The 20,962-nt window shown below is 46.4% G+C and overlaps 1 protein-coding gene across 1 annotated transcript in view; it reads left to right on the top strand.

Moving 5' to 3' along the window:
* The window catches only part of gtf2e1 (general transcription factor IIE, polypeptide 1, alpha), a 13,494-nt gene extending 3,981 nt beyond the window's left edge, over positions 1 to 9,513 (top strand). The window contains exons 3-5 of the mRNA XM_066641429.1: positions 6,053 to 6,254; positions 6,441 to 6,682; positions 7,310 to 9,513. Of these exons, the coding sequence (XP_066497526.1) occupies positions 6,053 to 6,254; positions 6,441 to 6,682; positions 7,310 to 7,764 (899 nt within the window). The 3' untranslated portion in view covers positions 7,765 to 9,513. The remainder of the gene's footprint in view (positions 1 to 6,052; positions 6,255 to 6,440; positions 6,683 to 7,309) is intronic.
* Positions 9,514 to 20,962: the final 11,449 nt, after the last annotated feature.

Below are 20,962 nucleotides of genomic sequence, written 5' to 3'. Positions count from 1 at the left end.
GGTATGTTTTATTCCGAACCCCCTTCACCAGACTCCAATGCTGAAAGAAAACAGCGGCCACTAGTGTTTACACAGTGCAGTTGCATTAAAGGACGTTGATAAACAGAAAGCACGTGTGGAGATGGCGCTGTACACAATGCACATATTCTTACATTGTGATGTACCAAATTCTCATGCATCACCACAGCTCTGTTCAATTGTAGGTCTTTAATCCAGTCTTTGTTGTTCTTTAGGTTTATTTTTATTGTGTTGCTATTTTAACAACCCTAATTATGTAGTTAATCATGAAAATAATTAATAATCAGACAAATTTAAGCGATAGTGACAGCCCTGGGTGTTTTTTTTTCCCCCTGCAGGGTATTGGATATTGGATAGTGTGTTCTCACGTAATGATCTGACAGGGTTCTGTAGCACAGTGTTATATAAACCCAATGCCAGTGTTATGTCCATATCATGCAGCTTTAACCCTCGTGTGTCCGAACCGTGGTCATCTGAAAAAGAAGGGACCGCAGCGGTGCAGTTGGTGTGAGGCGAGAGAACCGAGCGTGAGATGAAGGAGTGAAAGGCGCGAGTGATGTGCAGCAGAGTGATGAGGTGAAGACTCCTGCGGTCCGCAGCCAGGGGTGGAAAAGGCAAATGGCAGGCAGGAGAGGCGAGCTGTTGCTAGGATACGCAGCGGGATGGTCATGCAGACGGAAAGGTAAAGAGCAGACGCGCCCCTGACCATGCAGGGAGAGAGTGAGAGTGAGTGACCCATAGACGCCCCTGAGAGAGAGAGAGAAACACACACACACACAGTCTTACCATAGTGCTGTGAGGCACTTTCTCTGCCCATTGATTCCCTCTGCGAGAGAGAGCACTTGTGTTAACACTGCTTCTGTCATTATCACCATTGATTTCTCAGCTGCACATCTTTACTCATCAGCCATCGACACTGTGGAGAGCTATTAGTTATGAGCTGAGGTTTCCCCTGTTGTTTTTGCCCCCAAAAACACAAGAAACCCCAGTGAAAGTCATAGATGTTGTAAAGAAAAAGTCAATAACATCATTATTTTATGCTGGTTCCTGGATCCTGTTGTCCTGACCCAGTTCTGCTTCAGCTCCAGGGTTCAGAGCTGAACAGAGGAACGGTTAATAGTGCTCCTCAGATTTACAGCAGCCGATCAGTCGCTGTCGCGTCCACCTCGTCAGGGATTCGGCTCCTGTGAATGCGGGATGCTGCCCCTGGCAGACTGTGCCCGAAAAGCCTCAATGCGACTTAACAGCTCTCATGTGATTACAGTTCTGCCTCTGTGATTGTGTCTGGCTGCATCTCAAAGCCCTGGCTGCAGCCTCAGAAGGACGCGTGTCCTCAGTTGGACAGTCCTCAGAGGAGCCGACAGCTCTCTCGGAACACACGACGGAACAGTCGACCGAGCGACAGGTGACCAGTTGTTTCCAATGAGAGCGGAAGGTTTGTAGCTGAGGTTTGGCGACAAAGGGAGATGAGATTTACTTCACTTGACGTAAAGGAGTTGCAATGCAGAGATGCAACAAAACACAGTGCTTGGCTCAGACAGTTTCTCGAGCACCAGGAGTTGCTTGTTGATGCTAGGGTGGATGAAAGGTAAAGAGGCTTTCTGGTAATGCCTCCAGAAATGCTGTGGCCCTCGCAACCACCGTGGGAAATTGACTCAAAATTGAAGGCTACAGGAAGCTTATTGGTGTAGCATTTGGTGCTTTTCCACTGCATGGTAACTACACTACACAACTTTACCCGACTCTACTCTCTCTGGTTTGTTTCCCTCTCCCAGGTCTTGATTGATTCTCTCGTCGGCCACTGATCCAGTGAGCGCTTGAACCTCTTCAAAAGACCACGGCGTAATTTTACGAGCTGCCATTGTGAGTTGGATAAAAACAAATGTAATCTCTGATTTTAACGATGGAGAGTTAGTGCTGGTCGTCTGCGTTGCGTGGCGTAGAGTGGCGACTCTCTCTGGACAATCAGAGCTCTGCGAGGTTTACACGCCACAGTTTAGTCTCTACTCGGCCCGCTCTGAACCAAGAACTAAAATGGAATCCGGTTCCAGGACCAGAATCAGATTTACATAATTGACTGTCCATTAGCTGATAGCGTGACCCTGAAGTGTAGATGAAGACTGAACGGGTTTATTTGATTGGCTAGCTGCCAGAAGACTCTCCTCTGATCTCTGCTTTGATTGGGTCAGCGGTGAGACGCCGTCCTCTCTGATATCAGTCTTGCCTCATCCTCACCTCTGCCCTCACACACTTTCCACACGGCTGAAGTTTTCAAAGTCATGACACTTCGTTAAGGCTGGGTTCATGAAGGAGACTTGGTTTTGATCAGGATCTGAGATTCAGATGAAGTGCTTGTCAAAAATGAACCGATAAAACTGGCGTAATTGTGTTTTATTAAACACAGCTGCTCGCTGCAACGTTAACGTCCTCTGCTGAGTGCGACTAGAGCAATCACAGTCGTCTTACTCCAGACTCGTCGTTCTGTTTCTCTGCGCTCCTTTGTTCCCGGGCGCACACGCAAGTGCGCAGCTCCCCCTGGCTTTGAAAAGGGAGAGCGCGCTGTGTAATTTAGTGGAGAGACCTTTTCATACACAATGAAGACGCGTAAACCTTCCACACATAAAGACAAGTCCCACTTTTTACTGCGCGAAAGACTTCATCAGCCCCCGCGCACAGCCAGCTGATACACTTCACAAAAGTGTGTGTGTGTGTGTGTGAGAGAGAGAGAATAGCAGAACATGTTGTGTGTTAATGTGTAGTTTGTCGGTACAAAGAATAAGGTGTGTGTTTGGGAGTATGAAAGAGCAAGAGAATAGCTTTGTGTTTTAGTGTGTGTGTGTGTGTGTGTGTGTGAGTGAAAGAGAGATAAAAGAAAATAGTGTTGATGTCTGTAGATCTATAAAGAATGAGGGTAGGTGTGTGTGTGTATTGTGTGTTAATATCTAGTGTATCTATGAAGAATGAAAAAGAGAGAGAGAGAAACTGCTCCCCGCTTCTGTTGCGTCTAATTGTCTTCCTTCACGTTAACAGACAATTATGCCTTTTTATGCCTTCAGTTTTCTCCTCTGCTTTTATTCCCCCTCTCTCTCTCTCTCTCTCTCTCTCTCTCTCTCTCTCTCTCCTTCAGCCTCCCTGTTGTTTCTCTTTTATGCTTATGTTTTACTGTCTTTCAGCTTTCTATTCTCTTTCTTGATGTCTTTTTCTCTCTCCTTTCTTCATTCTTCACCCACTTCTTTTTCCCTTCTGAACTCTTAAGTAATGAAAGGCACACATCTGTAGGAGACTCATGTGTAGCTGGTATTTACTGTTTATTTGGTGCTGATTTATTCTTTTAAGAAATAAGAGACACACATTGTCTCTCTCTCTCTGTCTCTCTCTCTCTCTCTCTCTCTCTCTTTCAGCCTCCCTGTTGTTTCTCTTTTATGCTTATGTTTTACTGTCTTTCAGCTTTCTATTCTCTTTTTTGATTTTTCTCTCTCTCTCTCTCTCTCTCTCTCTACAAAACTGAATTAAACTGCTCTTACAGGCTCTAAGTGATGGAACTCACTCTAGTCCAGGTGTTGCTTTAATTTACTGTTCAGTTGATTATATTTTCTCTCTCTCTCTCTCTCTCTCTCTCTCTCTCTCTCTAAAATTAAGTTGTTTTTTTTTCTCTTCCTCTGTCTGTTTTACCCTGTCCCTTTAACCCACATCCCTCTCCTCCCTTATGTCTGTCACTCGCTCCAATTTTCTTGTTCTCTTTTTTTTTGTCCTGTTTTAACAACCCCCCCTTTCTCTTGCTAACCCACATCTTTCTGTCCTTTCTTACATCTCTCTCTCTCTCTCTCGATTCAAGATTCAAATAGCAAACCTCTCTCTCTCTCTTTCTTTTTTTCTGTCTTTATGACTGCGTTAAAGCAGTTTTTACCATTGAGAGATATTTTGAAATTAACTGAGTGAAATGTGGCAAAATTCAATTAAAAATATTTGTTTTACATTCATTGGATGTCTCTCTCTCTCTCCCTCACTCTCATTAAATTGCTTTCCTTCCCATCCGTAGATTGGCTGAGGAAAACGCTGTAATGAAGGCTCAGCCGGAGGTGATTGTTTTTCACCAGCGCTTTCATGGGGCTTGTCAGTTTGCCAGGAGAGCTTTTCAAAATGGAAATCACAACAAATCATTTACTCTCCAGAGCAGAAAGTGGCAGCAGGCTTTTCAGCTTCTCTTCGTCCTGACGAAACGGCCACGCTTTGCCCTGAACGTCTTTGTCTCAGCCTTCTCTGCCTCAAAAGCTTCTTTCTTCCCACAGTACCATAGGGATTGTTTACATTCCAGTTTGATTGGCTGATCCCACCCTAGCCCCGCCCTCCCACACCTCGATGTGTGTACCTCCTTTGTATCAGTTGGACTGGAACGTTATGACCTAACTTACTGAAAACGCTTTCTGAGCACAGTCTGATCAAATTCGTTGTGGGATGAAACAGAAAATTACAAGGAAATTAAAACAGGAAAATGCTCCGTCTGTTTGCTGTTGTCAGAGAATATCAGCTCTTGGAAGTTGACTCGGTCTCGGTTTGCGAGGCCTTCTCCAGCGACTTGAAGTGTAAAAAAATGGCCAAATTCCTTACATAGTTTGGATGTTAATGTTTATAACGTAACAGTGTTTAAGCTATTCGTTAATACATGACTAAAAGTAAGCTACTGTTTTTAAATTAATGGGTTAAAACTAGACAAAAACGTACAACAATTAAATGTCTAAAATGAGATTAAATCTAATACACATTTTAGTCAAAAGCCTAGGGAAACTAAACATGAACCACATTTGTTTTCAGTAGAAAAGCAGGGGTTGTCCATTTAAAACAAATGTAAGCAGTTATTCTGTAAAAATAACCTCATCCTAAACGCTATGTCAGCGGCAGCTGCACAGGACTGTTTCTCCTCTAATTGGCTCGTTTTCATGTGCATACCGTTCAGCAACAGCGTCTCCCTGGTCTGACCCACAGATTCAGCTCTTTGTTTATTAGGAGTGTTCCCAGGGCTTATTTGTGCCTATAATTGGATAATGATCGGTATTGATACGTACAGAGCTATAAGTGTCCAGTGGCAGTAACTTGTACACAATGCTCAGAGAGTGTCCTGCTGTTTGGACTCTCCTCACAGCGACTTTAAATAACTTCAGTAACAGATGGCCCACCAGCCCACCGAGCCAAAACACCAGAATCTCTGTTTTTACAGTTACGTGTTTCTGGATTCGTTCTGACTCATTTGAGACGCAGTGAAGGAGGAATATTTAGCACCGATAGTAGCATCAGAATCGCTGCCAGTGCATCAATTGAAGAATGTTTAACACGTCTACTAGATCCATGCACACGTCTGTAGCCAGAGCTAAGTGTAGCATGTAGACGCATTGATGTGCACCCTTCCAGAACTTCATCAATGCATAGTGTGGCAGTAAACACACAGGTGCTGATGAGGCATGAGACAAAAACTCTACAGAACCAGAACTGGAGTTTGAGGATTGTGTCAGAAGAGGTATGGAGCATAAGGGCCGCGACTGATCTTGAGTTAAAGAGTATGTGTTGTGTACAATAACGCACCCATGTTTCCGGAGCCCACCAACCCACACACTGTGAAACAAGACCATGTCAGTTCTGCATGTGCTGCCTGAGTCAGAAAACAGCCGGTTCTGTTTCTGCTCCGCTTCTGACATCAAGTACAGAGACTTTAGAATTGCCGGACTCAAAGACAAGGTTAAACTCCGCAAACAGACACAATGAGCGCGGAGAAATAAGAGCACTGAGAACTGAGAAGAAAGAGAACTGAGCCAAAGCGGCTAAAAAACAGCTTCTGCTCCTCACTGCTGTGCACTCGGGGTCGGGGCGAACAGCGAGCAGCTCATTATCATTTAAAGGAACAGGCGCTGATAGCATGCGTTCTCAACAGGGCGGTTTAGACGGGGAGATCGCTGCTGTGGGGTTTTAACGTTAACAAGAAGCTTATTGCATTCTAATGATAGGCTACTAACCTCTCTCTTTTTCTGTCTCTCTGATAAAGGGACATTCCGCTGTACTTTCTGTCAGACCGAAGTGGAGGAGGATGAGTCAGCGGTCCCCAAAAAAGATGCTCGGACATTGGTTGCCCGTTTTAACGAACAGATCGAACCCATTTACGTGTTGCTACGAGAGACAGAAGATGTCAACCTCTCACACGACCTCCTGGAGCCTGAGCCTACGGAGATCCCTGCCCTCAAACAGAGGTAAGCTATACCCATTCCCCCTCACTCCTCAACATCAACGATCATTCGTTTTCTCCAATGCTTTTTCTTCTTGTTGTACCCCATCTGTGTGTACCCTGCTGCCATCTGTTTTAAGGCACATCAGGTTTTCAGAAGCAACATGTAAACACATAGTAACACTACCCTGCTCTGTGTCGCCCCCTGCAGTCGCGAGCGTGCCGCTGCACCGGTCGGAGCTGCTGGAGCTGCATCGGCCAACAGAGACGCATGGAAGACGAAGGGCTCGTCATACGAGGACCTGTACACTCAGAACGTGGTCATTAACATGGAGGAACTGGACTCCCAGCAAGGAAAGGTGGCTGAGGCCAAGGTCGCCAAAGAGAGGCCCGTATGGCTGACCGAGAGCACCGTGGCTGGGGCCTACAATGAGGCAGACGCATTGAAGGCCGGTGAGTACCAGCTCAGAGATCCAGAACCTCATAGAACTTACGAAACCCATTGTATAACAGACGTTACAATCAGATTTCCTTTCTATTAGACATGAAACAGTTACCAGTTTCACAGTAAACTACCATAACATTCCTTACGCTTAGTATTCTCGTTCCAACGTAAAATACCGTGATTGGGTTTGTGGGTTTGTTGTGGGAAATATGCCGCAGTGACAGAGCCATGGTGTGTTGCCTAATCTCCCCACCTCGTCCTGATTTTATTTCCCAAGCACCCTCGAAATTGGGGTGGAATTGGGGCAGGGAGGTGAGATTGGGCACTGCCCCGGCGCTCCTGAAGACTAAGGAGTAACTGATGCTGATTCTCTTGAGTCCTATTCGGACTGGATTATTTTTACCTGTGGATGTGGGGTAAAGTAATTGTTACTGGAGTATCTCAGTAATTTTAATCCTTTCCAAACAGAACATTTCAGTGCGTGCCCCCCAAGTTGGATGATTGTGACTGCGTAAAAACTCCAGTCCAGATTTTATTTAGTTCATTTTCCTGACCATTTTTTCCCACTATAAGTGCAATATAAAATATTCTTACCGACTTTCGGGTCACAACGCTGCTTTGTTTTTGTCTCACAGCTGGGGACAGTGCAATGGCCACCCAGGAGGGGGCTGGTGGGCGTGGCCCAGCGCTGGATGAGAATGAGGAGGTGATGCGAGCCCTGCTGATCCACGAGAAGAGGATCGCCTCGGCGCCGGTGGGTGGAGCCATCTCCCGACCCATCGTCCCCGCAGCCAATGGCAGCGACTCTGAGAGCGACACCAGCGAATCGGATGAGGAATTACCGAGCCAAGGCCCTGCACATGCAGCTGTGTCCAGAGTGGCGAGACGAGATGAAGAAGACGAGGAGGACGAGGAGGAGGATGAGGACTTTGAGGAGGTGGGGGACGACCCTGTGGTGATGGTGGGAGGACGACCGTTTTCTTACAGAGAGGTGTCTCAGCGGCCAGAACTGGTTGAGCAGATGAGCGCTCAGGAGAAGGAGGCGTATATCGAGATGGGTCAGAACATGTACCAGGATATGTACTTCTGAAGCGTCGAGCTCTCTCTCTCTCCCTCTTTTTCTCTTTCTCTGCACTATATGGTCAAAGGTTTGTGGACATCCAGTGAAAAAACGAATATTAATTGTCCCCACTGCATGGTCCCTACACTGTTCGACTCTACACAGCCTTTGTGCTTTTCCATTAGGTAGATTTGGTCTCTTTTTCCATCTGGTAAATTTAAACAATGGCGTACAAACCTGGTTCTGGTCCTGGAACCGGATTCCATTTTAGTCCCTGGTTCAGAGTGAGCGGAGTAAAGACTAAACTGTGGTGTGTAAATCTTGTAGAGCTCTGATTGTCCAGAGAGAGTCGTCACTCTACGCCACACAATGCAGACGACCAGCACTAACTCTCCATCTGTAAAATCTCCAGCTACAGCAGAGATCGCATTTGTTTTTATTCGACTCACAACAGCAGCTCGTAAAATTACACCGTGCTCTTTTGAAGAGGTTCAAACGCTCCTTGGATCCAGTGAGAGCTGGACACTGCAACAAGGAAGGAACAAACTCTACTGATCTGTCTGAACTGATGACAGAGCTGTGTTCAGTCCCAAACAACAACAACACACCAATACACGATGAGTAAACACCGCTTAACGTTACCACTGCCATTGTTGTGTTTTCCAAAGCATGCTGTTGGAGAGAGGGTACCTGATACACAGGGGGGAGCTGTGATAGTGTAGAAACAGACCAGGGACCAGACAGAGAGTACAGTCCAGTAGAGTAGGGACCATGCAGTGGAAAAGCACTATTAGTCACATCACAGAATGCAGTGCTGGGGGCTTTACCCGCATTGTACCCTTTACACTGTGGTAACATTGTGAATTATACCACTCTGACTGTTCCCTGTCTCCTCCTTTCTGTATTTCTCTCTCTCTCTCTCTCTCTCTCTCTCTCTCTCTCTTCCCTGAGGGTTCTCTGTGCTCCTGGCCCTTTTGCAGAAACCTGTACACACACTTTTTTTTTCTTTACGACATAAACACACATTGTGTTTAACTCTGTGGAGCATTGTGCCAGAGGCCAGACCCCAGCGGAGAGGTGAAGTGTTATTGTGTTGACTGCTATTATTCTCCTCCATTTTCTCTCTCTCTCTTGGACTCTGAATTACACTCGTGCCAAGCAACGCAGGTATTTTCCCTTTTCCATTTCAGGATGAATAAACACACGTGGGTTTTGTGTTTGCTTTTCTTCCCTCTCTGGACACACTGGTGTTTCAGTGTTTCTGTGGAAACATCGGGACCTTCCGGAGAATAAAAATCAAAACAACAGGCACTAAGAGAAAAGGGTCAGGAGGGTCGCGCGGTTCACTGACATTTGGGAATGTCTTTATTGTGACTATAACAAGGTATCAGTGTTTCCGAGCGCCCTTTTCTTCTCCTCGAATGCCTATTTCAGGACAGTATTTCACAGGACAGGCGGATTGCAGACATTACAACTGTGTTATGAACAATTAAAAGTTGTTTTCCTGTGTTCAGTAAGCTCTCAACACTTCCTGTGGTGAGAGGTAATTCTGATGGGCGTCAGGGTATAAACAGGTTATTATTAATATTTGTTTGTTTTGTGACGTTGTTAATAGCAATAAAAGCTGATGGCGAATTGTGTCTTGGAGGCTGTGAAAGAGTTGCTATATAATTAATGAAGCTGAAAGATTCTCACAGTTCAATGAACAGCTCAACCCACCAGAGGAGAATGCAAACTGCCCAGATCTGTCACATCTCCTCATCTCGTAGACACCTGCTCTAGTTCTGCGCTAGTGGGTGATATTCCCCAACAATATTTTTTTTCTATTTTACAGAATTAGGTCTTTATACTTTACAAAGAGTCTGACTTTGTATAAAATAAATAATGTAGCAAATATATTTATTACCGTAAAAATACCGTAAATAATGAATGAATAAATCTACCACAAAACCAGCCGCTAGCACCATGCGCAAAGCTAGTGAATGTAATAAATAAAAAAGGGGTATTTTTGCTGCTGGGCTGCTGCTATATTTTTCAGAGTGTAATTCACTTTTACAGCACTGTGCTGAAATCAGACGTGTGGGTGGTGGTGGAAGTGGTTTCCTACCCTCAAAGTTACATAGCCTTGTCTCTGCAGTGCTGTGCCTGGAGATGCAATGACAGTGGCTCTATTCCCCCTATTACAGCTCAGTGGAGCATTGCATTGATTTTGAAGCTGTAATATTAAGGTAAAATACTACCTACTGTTGCTTTAAGTATCAGTGTCCTTGTGTGGCCACGTTTTAAAACAGTTAATGTGCTCCAGAACTTTCCTCCAGCCCTTTTTCATCTCCTCTTTAAAAGAAAAGCCCTCCAGCGTCCTCATAAAGATGAACTCCCAGGACACAGCGACAAGTGTCAGCCACTCTTTCCTCGCTCTGTCCATCCATCTCTCCGTCTCATCCCTCATTCCGCTCGTCTCAGGAGCGCCTTCAAGTGAAAGGCTTTGTGCTTCGAGAGCGTGGAGAGCAAGTGAATTCCTGGAGATTGATCAGAACAAGGACGAACTGAGAGGTAAGGTCAGTCCGGCTCAGTCCTGCCACGTCTCACGGTGAAGCGCTACTGGGTCAGAACACTTCACTGGACCCAGAAGAAGTCCTGACCCAGGAACAGGTAGAATGGCTCTTTAAAGAAGCAGCAAGTCATTGTCACAGCTCATTGCTGCCCCCTTTACTTTGAATATGAAAATGTTCTTCACTGCCCACAGGTGTGAATGTGACTGGGTGAGTGCGTGACACTGTCCACGTGTGTGTGAGAGCGAGAGCGAGTGAGTGTGTAATAACTGGCCACAGGGTGTGTGTATATGACTGGATGACTGTGTGTGTGTGTGAAACTGGCCACGGGGTGTTTGTGTGAGAGTGACTGGGTGAGAGTGTGTGTGTATATGAATGACTGGATGACTGTATGAGTGACTAGGTGAGAGTGTGTGTATGAGTGACTGGGTGAGTGTGAGTGAAAGCGAGCGAGTGTGTGAAACTGGCCACAGGGGGTTTTTGTATGAGAGTGACTGGGTGTGTGTATGTGTGTGTATATGAATGGCTGTGTGTGTGTATATATGAATGACTGGATGGCTGTGTGTGTGTATGACTGACTGGGTGAGTGTGTGAAACTGTCCACGTGTCTGAGTGTGAGTGAAAGCGAGCGAGTGTGTGAAACTGGCCACAGGAGGTGTTTGTGTGAGAGTGACTGGGTGTGTGTGTGAGAGAGAGTGACTGGGTGAGTGTGTGTGTGTGAGAGAGAGAGTGACTAGGTGAGTGTAACTGTCCACACCTGTGTGTGTTTGTGTGTATGAGAGAGAGAGAGAGTGAGTGTGTAATAACTGGCCACAGGGTGTGTGTGTGTGTGTATGAGAGAGAGAGAGTGAGTGTGTAATAACTGGCCACAGGGTGTGTGTGTGTGTAATAACTGTCCACACCTGTGTGTGTGTATGAGAGAGAGAGAGAGTGAGTGTGTAATAACTGGCCACAGGGTGTGTGTGTGTGTGTAATAACTGTCCACACCTGTGTGTGTGTGTGTATGAGAGAGAGAGAGTGAGTGTGTAATAACTGGCCACAGGGTGGGTGTGTGTGTGTATGCTTGAATGACTGCATGACTGTGTATGAGTGACTGGGTGAGTGTGTGTGTGAGAGTGACTGGGTGAGTGTGTGCGTGTGTGTGTATGAGTGACTGGGTGAGTGTGTGTGTATGAGTGACTGGGTGAGTGTGTGTGTGTATGAGTGACTGGGTGAGTGTGTGCGTGAGTGTCTGAGTGACTGGGTGAGTGTATGCGTGCGTGTGTGTGAGAGTGACTGGGTGAGTGTGTGCATGCGTGTGTGTGAGAGTGACTGGGTGAGTGTGTGTGTGTATGAGTGACTGGGTGAGAGTGACTGGGTGAGTGTGTGCGTGAGTGTATGAGTGACTGAGTGAGTGTGTGCGTGCGTGTGTGTGTATGAGTGACTGGGTGAGTGTGTGCGTGAGTGTATGAGTGACTGGGTGAGTGTGTGCGTGCGTGTGTGTGAGAGTGACTGGGTGAGTGTGTGCGTGTGTGTGTGTGTGTGAGAGTGACTGGGTGAGTGTGTGCGTGTGTGTGTGTGAGAGTGACTGGGTGAGTGTGTGCGTGTGTGTGTGTGAGAGTGACTGGGTGAGTGTGTGCATGCGTGTGTGTGAGAGTGACTGGGTGAGTGTGTGCGTGTGTGTGTGTGACTGGGTCTGATGCCCTGTGATGTAGTGACTCCACAGTGTAAGGGAAGTAGAGAATGATGGAGGGAGTGAGACAGGGGAGGAATGGATGAGTGAAGGGAAAGGTCCAGTTATTAAAGTTATTTCTGGACCCGCTGCACTCGATTAGACGAGCACACACACCGTGGCCTGTCTGTTATTTAAAACCCATTACCTCGGTCCTGCTCCGGCGTCCGGAACAAACACGTTCCCTGCGCAGTCACGCTGCCGTCCTCTGTTTACTACAACACACTCCTTTGTTTATGTCTCTGTCAATCAATCCTTCCGTCAGTCTCTCGCTCCTCTTCAGCGCTTATTCATATCGACTGCAGCAAATCACCACCTCATCCTCGCTATTGATCCTTACACTCTCACACACACACACACACACACACACACACACACACACCCTGTCTTTTTCTGTGGACTCTGGCAGGACACTTTTGGACACTGATATTTAGTATTCAGTGATGATGACATTTACCTAATGGGACATTAGCTTCATCGTTCATTCATTCATTTTCTTGTTTCACAGTGTGTGGGCTGGTGGGCTCCATTTTATCTACTATATAATAGTCACCAATGCCAAGTGTAAACAGGCCTTAAGAGCAGCAGAAATAGTCGCAGTGGTTTCTCTGCATTCTTGCCCCCACAAGGTCAAGAGGGTCCACAGGCGGCTGCTGTCTTGTGCTGAAGCAAACAAAATAAGTAAAGTGTTCAAATTGAGCCATCTTTCTCTGTCTCACACACACACACACACACCTCCCAGCAGCAGATGCCTGTGCTGACGTCACTCCAGAGCTGGAGCACGGCCCCCTGGGACTTGTAGGCTGTTCTGGTAGGACTGTTTATTCCAGCAAAGGCACGCCAGCAAGTCTGCAGCAGGGAGCTCAAACCAGCTCAGGAAACCAGCTCTTTATTAGCTTTATTATCTCTCTCTCTCTCTCTCTCTCTCTCTCTCTCTCTCTCTCTCTCAGCCTTCCATCTCAAGCAGTGATCAATGGCCATCCCCTGATTCTCAGCGGAAGAATTTGTAACGCCCTTATCTTGTTGTGGGTCTGATACTCAGAGGCTCCTGTTTGATCCGGACCTCTGCACGAAGAACCTGTCTCTTATTTACGGGCCAAATAAATCATACTCATACCAGCTCCCAGGACCCGGAGACAGGGGAAACCTGTTAAGTCAACGCTGTAAGGAGAGGAAAAAAAATCTAGGCTTGTCCAGACCATTAAAAGCCTTGTTTCATCTCCTCTTTGGTCAGATCTAATCTAGCCGGCCTCATTAGGGTCTAATTGATGTCGATATGTAATTATGTGATCCGGCGCATTGGTTTTCATGTCGAGAGGAAATGCAGCTCTCTCTCTCTCTCTGTCTCTCTCTCTCTCTCTCTTTCTCTCTGGCCTTTGATGTGATAGCCTCTCTCCTGATTGAGGGTCTAGACCACTGTGGAGATACAGCGGTCACTCAGCAGCTGGAGAAACCGAGAGAGGTGGAAATACCATCACACGACTGGTTTGTTTACAGTCCTCCAAAAAATATGATTTTAGTAGCACCATTTAAGGTGGAACGGTGTGTCTGAGTAAGAAGTGAGTGCGTCTTGTTGGTGTCTAAATGGTAACCTGTCTTTGTTACCCACCTATGGAGCAAGAATAGGGCAACATCCTCATCTCTTTTCATGCTTTTCAAAGGAGTCTCTCCACCGTCCAAGCACTTCTAGATGCCTGAGAGAGAATGTCTGAGCGATTTTCGGCAAACACACTTGGTTTGTTCCCTATTTACGGAGTTGGGGCTATGTGCAAACATCTGAGCTTTTTCCAGCACAGAGAGGAGAGCATCAAATGGAGAAGAAGCATTCTCTGAATTTTATAAAGTCTAAATTGAAGTAAAATCACAAACATTGCCTCTAAAACAACCAGAGGTAGAACTTTGTCTGACTGGAGGACATACACAGACTGTGCAGCGACAGATGAGTTACTGTCTCTGACTTTACATCTACGAGGTGGACCAGTGAGATAGGAGTGGACACCGTGTTTAAAAACTCCAGCAGCACTGTTGTGTCTGATCTACACGCACCAGCACAACACACACTAACACACCACCACCACGTCAGCGTGCTGAGAATGACCCAACCACCCACATCATACCTTGTAGTGAGGGAACACAAGGCATAGTTCAAACAGTCGGTTTGCACTGGAAACCGCTCTACTGTGTTTACAAAGCCCCAGTGTCTGTAAATGTGTAAAAAAACAAAGTGTCTCAGTCCGGTATGCTAGGCTTTCTCTCACTCTCTGCTCACGGCAGAGGCATCTGGAGTTTTTATAGACAACAGACAGGTTCCTGCTCCATAGGTACGTAATATTGACTTATTTTAGTCTCCGAACTCGGGAGATGGCTAAGTGCATTACAGAAAGGGCTACAAAACTAAACAACTCGAGTTACAAATGAGTTTCTGTGGGAATTCAAACAGTGGATAAAAACTTACAGAGAAGCTACACCAACAAACAAGAGTCGTTATTCGCCCTCAAACATAGCATTCCACCTTAAGAGATGGGGAGCTTAGAACTGCCTTTTCCCAGAAATGTAGACGTTCCCTTAAATCATCCATCCATCCATCCATCCATCCATTATCTTTAACCGCTTTTCCAAGGGTCGCGGTGGGTCCAGAGCCTACCTGGAATCATTGGGGGATTACACCCTGGAGGGGGCGCCAGTCCTTCACAGGGCAACACAGACACACACATTTTCCCATCAATTTTAGTGTTTTATCATGGACAGTGAACATTTGGGAAACAGATTGAAAACTCTGCAGTGTTTCCAATGTCGCAGTGTGAGTGTGGACCAGGCTTTAGAAAACCATCAATTGAGAAGTTATTTAAGGATCTGCGTCTGTGGGGGAGTGTTCAAGTGTCAGCTGGAGGACGGGGAAGTGGCCTCAGTGACCGAGCGGATAATGAGCAATGGTCTGCACCTGTGTGTTGTTAGCGATACTTAAGTGTGTGCTTTTCTCACAGTAGGGTCCTGAAGATAACAGGGGAAGTCAGCACAGAGAGAGCTGGTATGATCCAGCAAAGTTACAGCAAAGTGCACTTCCAAAACTTTTCAGATTAGTGATTTCAGCCGCTTTAAATGGGGCATGCTATAAAAAAATATTCACTGCATGTGGAAATAAGGAGCCCACCAACCCACACACTGTGAAACAAGTCCCCTCAGTCACGTTTATGTATGCTGCCTACGTCTGAAAACACAGGAAAAAACATCATTCTGATTCTACTCCATTTCTGAATGTTAAGTGCAGAGACTTTATCTCATCTGAGTCTGTCCAATCACAGCGCTGGATCCATGTTTATGTGCGAGCGCAAAGCTGAGGTAAAACACAGCAAAACAGACACAATGAGCGCAGAGAAACAAGAGCACTGAGTAAAAACAGAGAAACAGAGAACTGGGAAGAAAGAGAACCGGTCAAAAACGGCTAGAAAACACTGCTCGCTCCTCACTGCTGGGCACTCAGGGTCAGGGTGAACAGCAAGTGGCTCATTATCATTTAAAGGAACAGGCGCTAAAAGCGGTCGTTCTAAACAGGGCTGTATAGTCAGGGGAGAACGCTGCTGATACAAATCCATCCTGGTCCCATTACTGATCCTGGAGAGCAGGATCCATACATAACTTGTCGGTCACATTTTAAGGTGGAAAGAAAGGTTGCAAAAGGAGAAGGATGCAATAACAAATTCGTCACTGTCAAGAGTCTTTTTTTCAATTCAATGTTCAGATATGGGGTCTATCTTCCAGGAGAGGCAATGTGATGACAGAACTAAAGCACAGAACCAGACGATGTGTGAAGTCCAAGATTGCTGGGTGTGTACTCTGCTGCAGTTTGTAATAAACGTTAGAGGCTATTAGGATTTAAGTAACAGCAGCAAGGATTTACACTCGGATCAATAATGCAATCACCCAGAGTTTTATGAGGAAACTCGGAAAACCTCCTGCCATTCCCAGCTCTTTAACTTAGCAACTTAACTAACTGGACTCTACTATGTTTGGTCCCTGGGTGGTTTTCCACTACCGCAGTTCCTCCCAAAATGTATCTGGTATTGTCTCAAAACCCTGTCTCTAATGGAACAGCAGGCTTTGGAAACCACAACAATGGTGGCGGTAACATTAAGCGTGTGATCTCTGCTTCCAAGACCAGGACCAGGACCAGATTTACCTGATGTAGAAGCAGAAAGGCAGAATAGGGACACGGCACACTATTCCAGTTGTGGCCACCATCCTAAAGAAGCCAGGTGGAGAAGATGAGGTCAGCAGTTAGGCCTGGTTTAAAACACCAGAAACTATATGATCTGTTACTCCACAGTTTCCAGCCCTTAATCCCTTCACAAATGACCTTCTTCAGGGCCACATTGATTCCTAATGCTCCAAATGAGCTCATCACTCGCCAGAGCTGCTGCAGGGACATAAAACTTCAGCGGTAATTGCAAACTTGGTGAAGACGCAACACAAATCAAACTGGAAAATCCCACTGTAGGAAAGGCTTACTTAAGCTGGTGGATTAAGGAGGGAGGAGGGAACGCTAGTGGGCAGTAATTGTAGCTTGTGCTTCAACAAGTGCTGTCTATTAGGTTCTTTCTGGGCTGGTTCTATACAATCTATCAGTCAGGTTCTCCACCAAACCACACATATCTGTTCCTCAGTATCTCCAAGAAGCTACAAATCTGGGAAGGTGGTATCACTGGAGCTTTGCATGCTCCAGAACTGTTCTGCTTGTTTCCATCAAAATAAACTGGTTCTCAAATCAGAAAAGTTTAGGTATTAGGTGGGTGTGTCAGGATAAAGAAGAATCAGAATGAGCACAGAGCCTCAAATAAAGTGATATTGTGCAGTGAAGATGGACACGGTAATTTCCAGCATGTTCTGTTGCCCTCGGTAGAAATAGAGAAACAGACAATTGGACATTAAATAAAAGGACAGAAAAACAGGAAAATGCTCCATCTGTATTTTCTGGGGCTTCGGTCAGTGATACTCAAGATACATTGGCAACTTTTCTCTGCTGTTTACGAGCTCAGAACTCTGCATAATTTCCAGATGTGTATCAAATGCCATTCAGATCTGACTGTGCTGAAACAGTGGATAAACCATGACTCTGTCCTGACTCTATCCATATATCTCTGGCTCTGGATCTGGATTCAGCTGGATCCCAGACCCCACAGCACCCCCTGCTGATGATGTATCCTTGGATTCCATTACAACTGGGCAAACTGAGGGGCAAGTTCACCAGAAAGAACCAAGGCTCCAAGAATCCTGAGGAGAACCCGAGTTCTTCTGGTAGAAGAAAAGGTCTATTACATAACGGACTCCTGAACAACAGGCGGAGGACTGGGGGGAGGGAGAGGGCTGTTCTACACATCCAGAGAGAGTGACATGGCCAATTAAGCACCTCTCACACTCTCGGCCAGGGAAAGCAGGTTGATTGTGCGCTGGATTGTGACCACACGCTTCTGATGGCACACGCAGGGTTGATTAATGATGAGTGAAAGGAAGGCGGTGCTGGTCACCGTGGGATTTATGTGATTCATGGGTTGCTCCTTTGTGTTTACAGATAACTGCAGCCGTGTGGAAAGGTCGGCGTGTGATATTTCTCAACCCCGACCTTGAGAAGGCTAAGTATTTCAGATATAAACAGAGATGTTCAAAGGCAGTGTGTTCATGGTTTATGCATAGGTGCATTTGCATATGTCCTGCTACTCTAGCTCATCCAGCAGTTTAGCCACATGCTTTTATAAGAATAAGAATATAAGAATGTTGTTATAATAATAATTAAAATAATAATAATAATCATCATCATCATAGGGCGGCACGGTGGCGCAGCAGGTAGTGTCGTAGTCACACAGCTCCAGGGACCTGGAGGTTGTGGGTTCGATTCCCGCTCCGGGTGACTGTCTGTGAGGAGTGTGGTGTGTTCTCCCCGTGTCTGCGTGGGTTTCCTCCGGGTGCTCCGGTTTCCTTCCACAGTCCAAAAACACACGTTGCAGGTGGATTGGCGACTCGAAAGTGTCCGTAGGTGTGAGTGAATGTGTGTGTGTGTGTTACCCTGTGAAGGACTGGCGTCCCCTCCAGGGTGTATTCCCGCCTTGCGCCCAATGATTCATCCCAATGGATCATCATCATGGGTGGCACGGTGGCGCAGCAGGTAGTGTTGCAGTCACACAGCTCCGGGGGCTTGTGGGTCCAGGAGGTTGTGGGTTCGATTCCCGCTCAGGGTAACTGTCTGTGAGGAGTGTGGTGTGTTCTCCCTGTGTCTGCATGGGTTTCCTCCGGGTGCTCTGGTTTCCTCCCACAGTCCAAAAACACTGTAGGTGGCACTACAGACTCAAAAGTGTCCGTAGGTGTGAATGTGTGTGTGTTGCCCTGTGAAGGACTGGTGCCCCCTCCAGGGTGTATTCCCGCCTTGCGCCCAATGATTCCAGTTAGGCTCTGGACCCACCGTGACCCTGAACTGGATAAGGGTTACAGATAATGAATGAATGAATGAATAATCAACATTCCTACCCGGAATCATTGGGCGCAAGGCAGGAACAAACCCTTAGACTTTGACTTAACCCTTAGCATGTAACCCAATCCGTGCTGTGAAACACACATTTAGTGGAGAGTAAGCACACATGCGCTCCCACGGTGCCCAGGGAGCAATTGGGGGTCGGGTGCCTTGCTCAAGAGCACTCCATTTATGACCTGCCGGCTCTGGGGATCGAACCAGCAACCTTCCAGTAACAAGCCCAATTCCCTAACCACCAGGCCACAGATATGGGCCCTTTAATGCACTTTAAAAAGTCATAGAAGTCATATTTTGAGATAAAGACACTGCTGTTATCAGTGATGGCTATAAAAGCACATGTGGCTGACACTGCTGTGTTGTTTTTTTCATGCTTGCTGCTTCATATTGAAGATCATAAATCATGCGAGGGTGAAATATGAGCGGCCTGTGGGTGTGACTGATCGCTGTGTTTTAATGGGGCTTCGCCGTCGTGTGCCATTTGCCAAAGTGAAGTGAGCAGGTTTGAAGGGCAGGATTAGAATAAACGCTGGTTCACGTGTGAGACAGATTCCGCTGCGTTCCCCCCTTAAGGGCGAGGGAGGCTGATAAGGCCATGAAGTCAATGCGTGATGACGCTGATGTGCAGGAAAGTGGGAGACGGAGCAGAAGGTGCTTTGAAGATATATCGCCCTGGTTCGAACGCGCTGGATCACTGTGACCTTGTGAAACATGAGAGTTTATAGAGACGTCGTAATTCTGCTTTGAATTTTTACACAGTTGGAGAAAAACATCCTTCATGACACACTGTTCTGACAGCTTTAGCGTCAGTGGTTGTGCCAAGTGTTTGTCCTCATACAGTCTAATATGTCCTAGAGTATGTCCACAGTGGTTTGGCGACTCAAAAGTGTCCTTAGGTGTGAGTGTGTGAGTGATGTGTGAGTGTGTGTCGCCCTGCCAAGACTGGCGCCCCCTCCAGGGTGTGTTCCCACCTTGCACCCAGTGATTCCAGGTATGATTCCAGGTACTTGTTTATAGCACTTTTCAGGAACTCATAGACACTTATAGGTTTTTCAAAATACAAAACAGACCCTGCAGCTGGGGGTGGCTCTGAAGGTCTGAAGTGGTCTTACACTCTGTCTGTTTGACCACAGTTGCACCATAGATCTGGCATCTATTGGTCTCCCCTAGTATCCCCAAGGCCTTGCCCCTCACCACAACCCTGTTACCTAGCAACCCAAAGCTGTGTTGCGAGACAAACATCTGGAACAGCAGGGAGAGAGCCATGGAGAGTCAGGCCTGAGGTGGACACACGAGGGGAAGTGTGTTTATGAGACTCTGTTTTGCTTCACCACACTCGGAGGAGAATGCTAATGCCTACATCACACTGTGATTCTAACTCCTGCTGATCTCTATGTGTCACACGTACACGATGCATGATGATGTCACCGTGAGAAATCTGAGAAAGAGATATTCATCTTTTGATGGATTATAACAAGAATAACATGATGTGCCCTCTTTTTCCCAGATATGTCCCTATTTGGACCAGGATTTATTTTAATATTCTCTTGTACTCCTCACTGGGGTTCGTTTCTACAGTCAACAAACATTCTGTGTGTGGATGTATACAGCTTTAAAATCACACTAGTTAGTGTTTTTATGGTAAAATTACAGTTTCAAAAACATTGTGATGCTCCACTGAGCTGTAACAGGGAGAAAAGAGCCACTGTCACTGTTACTCTGTGCTTAGCACTGCAGAAACAGCACTATGTAACTGTTGGAGGAGTGTAAGAAACCACCTCCTTTCCTCCCCATCCCCCTTGATCCAAAGAGCGTTTGAACCTCTTCAAAAGACCACAGCGTAATTTTATGAGCTGCCATTGGATATAGTCGAATAAAAACAAATGTGATCTCTGCTGTAGCTGGAGATTTTACAGATGGAGAGTTAGTGCTGGTCGTCTGCGTTGCGTGGCACTGAGTGACGACTCTCTCTGGACAATCAGAGCTCTGCAAGGTTTATACATCACAGTTTAATCTCTACTCGGCTCACTCTGAACCATGAGAGAACAGGGACTAAAAAAGAATCTAGTTCCAGGACCAGGACTAAATTTACCTGATGGAGAAGCAGAAAAGCCGAGTAGATTAGGAACCCTGCAGTGGAAAAATCAGTATGTAAACCTCACACTCCTCGCTGATTCTTCTCAGATTTTAAAGCGAAGGAATGGCCTGCGATGGGGACAGTGTTGGGCATTTTGTATCCAGTGCAAGGGACGCGTCTCACTGTCACTTCTCATCGCCTCCACTTCGTCTCAGTTTGTCTTGCATAATTGATGTGGCGAGTGAAGCCTGTGTCTTCTGCAGATTAGCCGTTGGTTAGGAGTGTAACCTCTTCCTCTCCGTCGCCGCTGTTTAACAGACAGGAAAACATCTCCGAGGTACACTCTGTGATGTCTGAGTCATCTGTGAGTC

The sequence above is a fragment of the Hoplias malabaricus genome, chromosome 12, assembly GCF_029633855.1.
Source record: "Hoplias malabaricus isolate fHopMal1 chromosome 12, fHopMal1.hap1, whole genome shotgun sequence".
Taxonomy (NCBI): Eukaryota; Metazoa; Chordata; class Actinopteri; order Characiformes; family Erythrinidae; genus Hoplias; species Hoplias malabaricus.
This window is presented reverse-complemented; position numbering and strand designations above follow the sequence as displayed.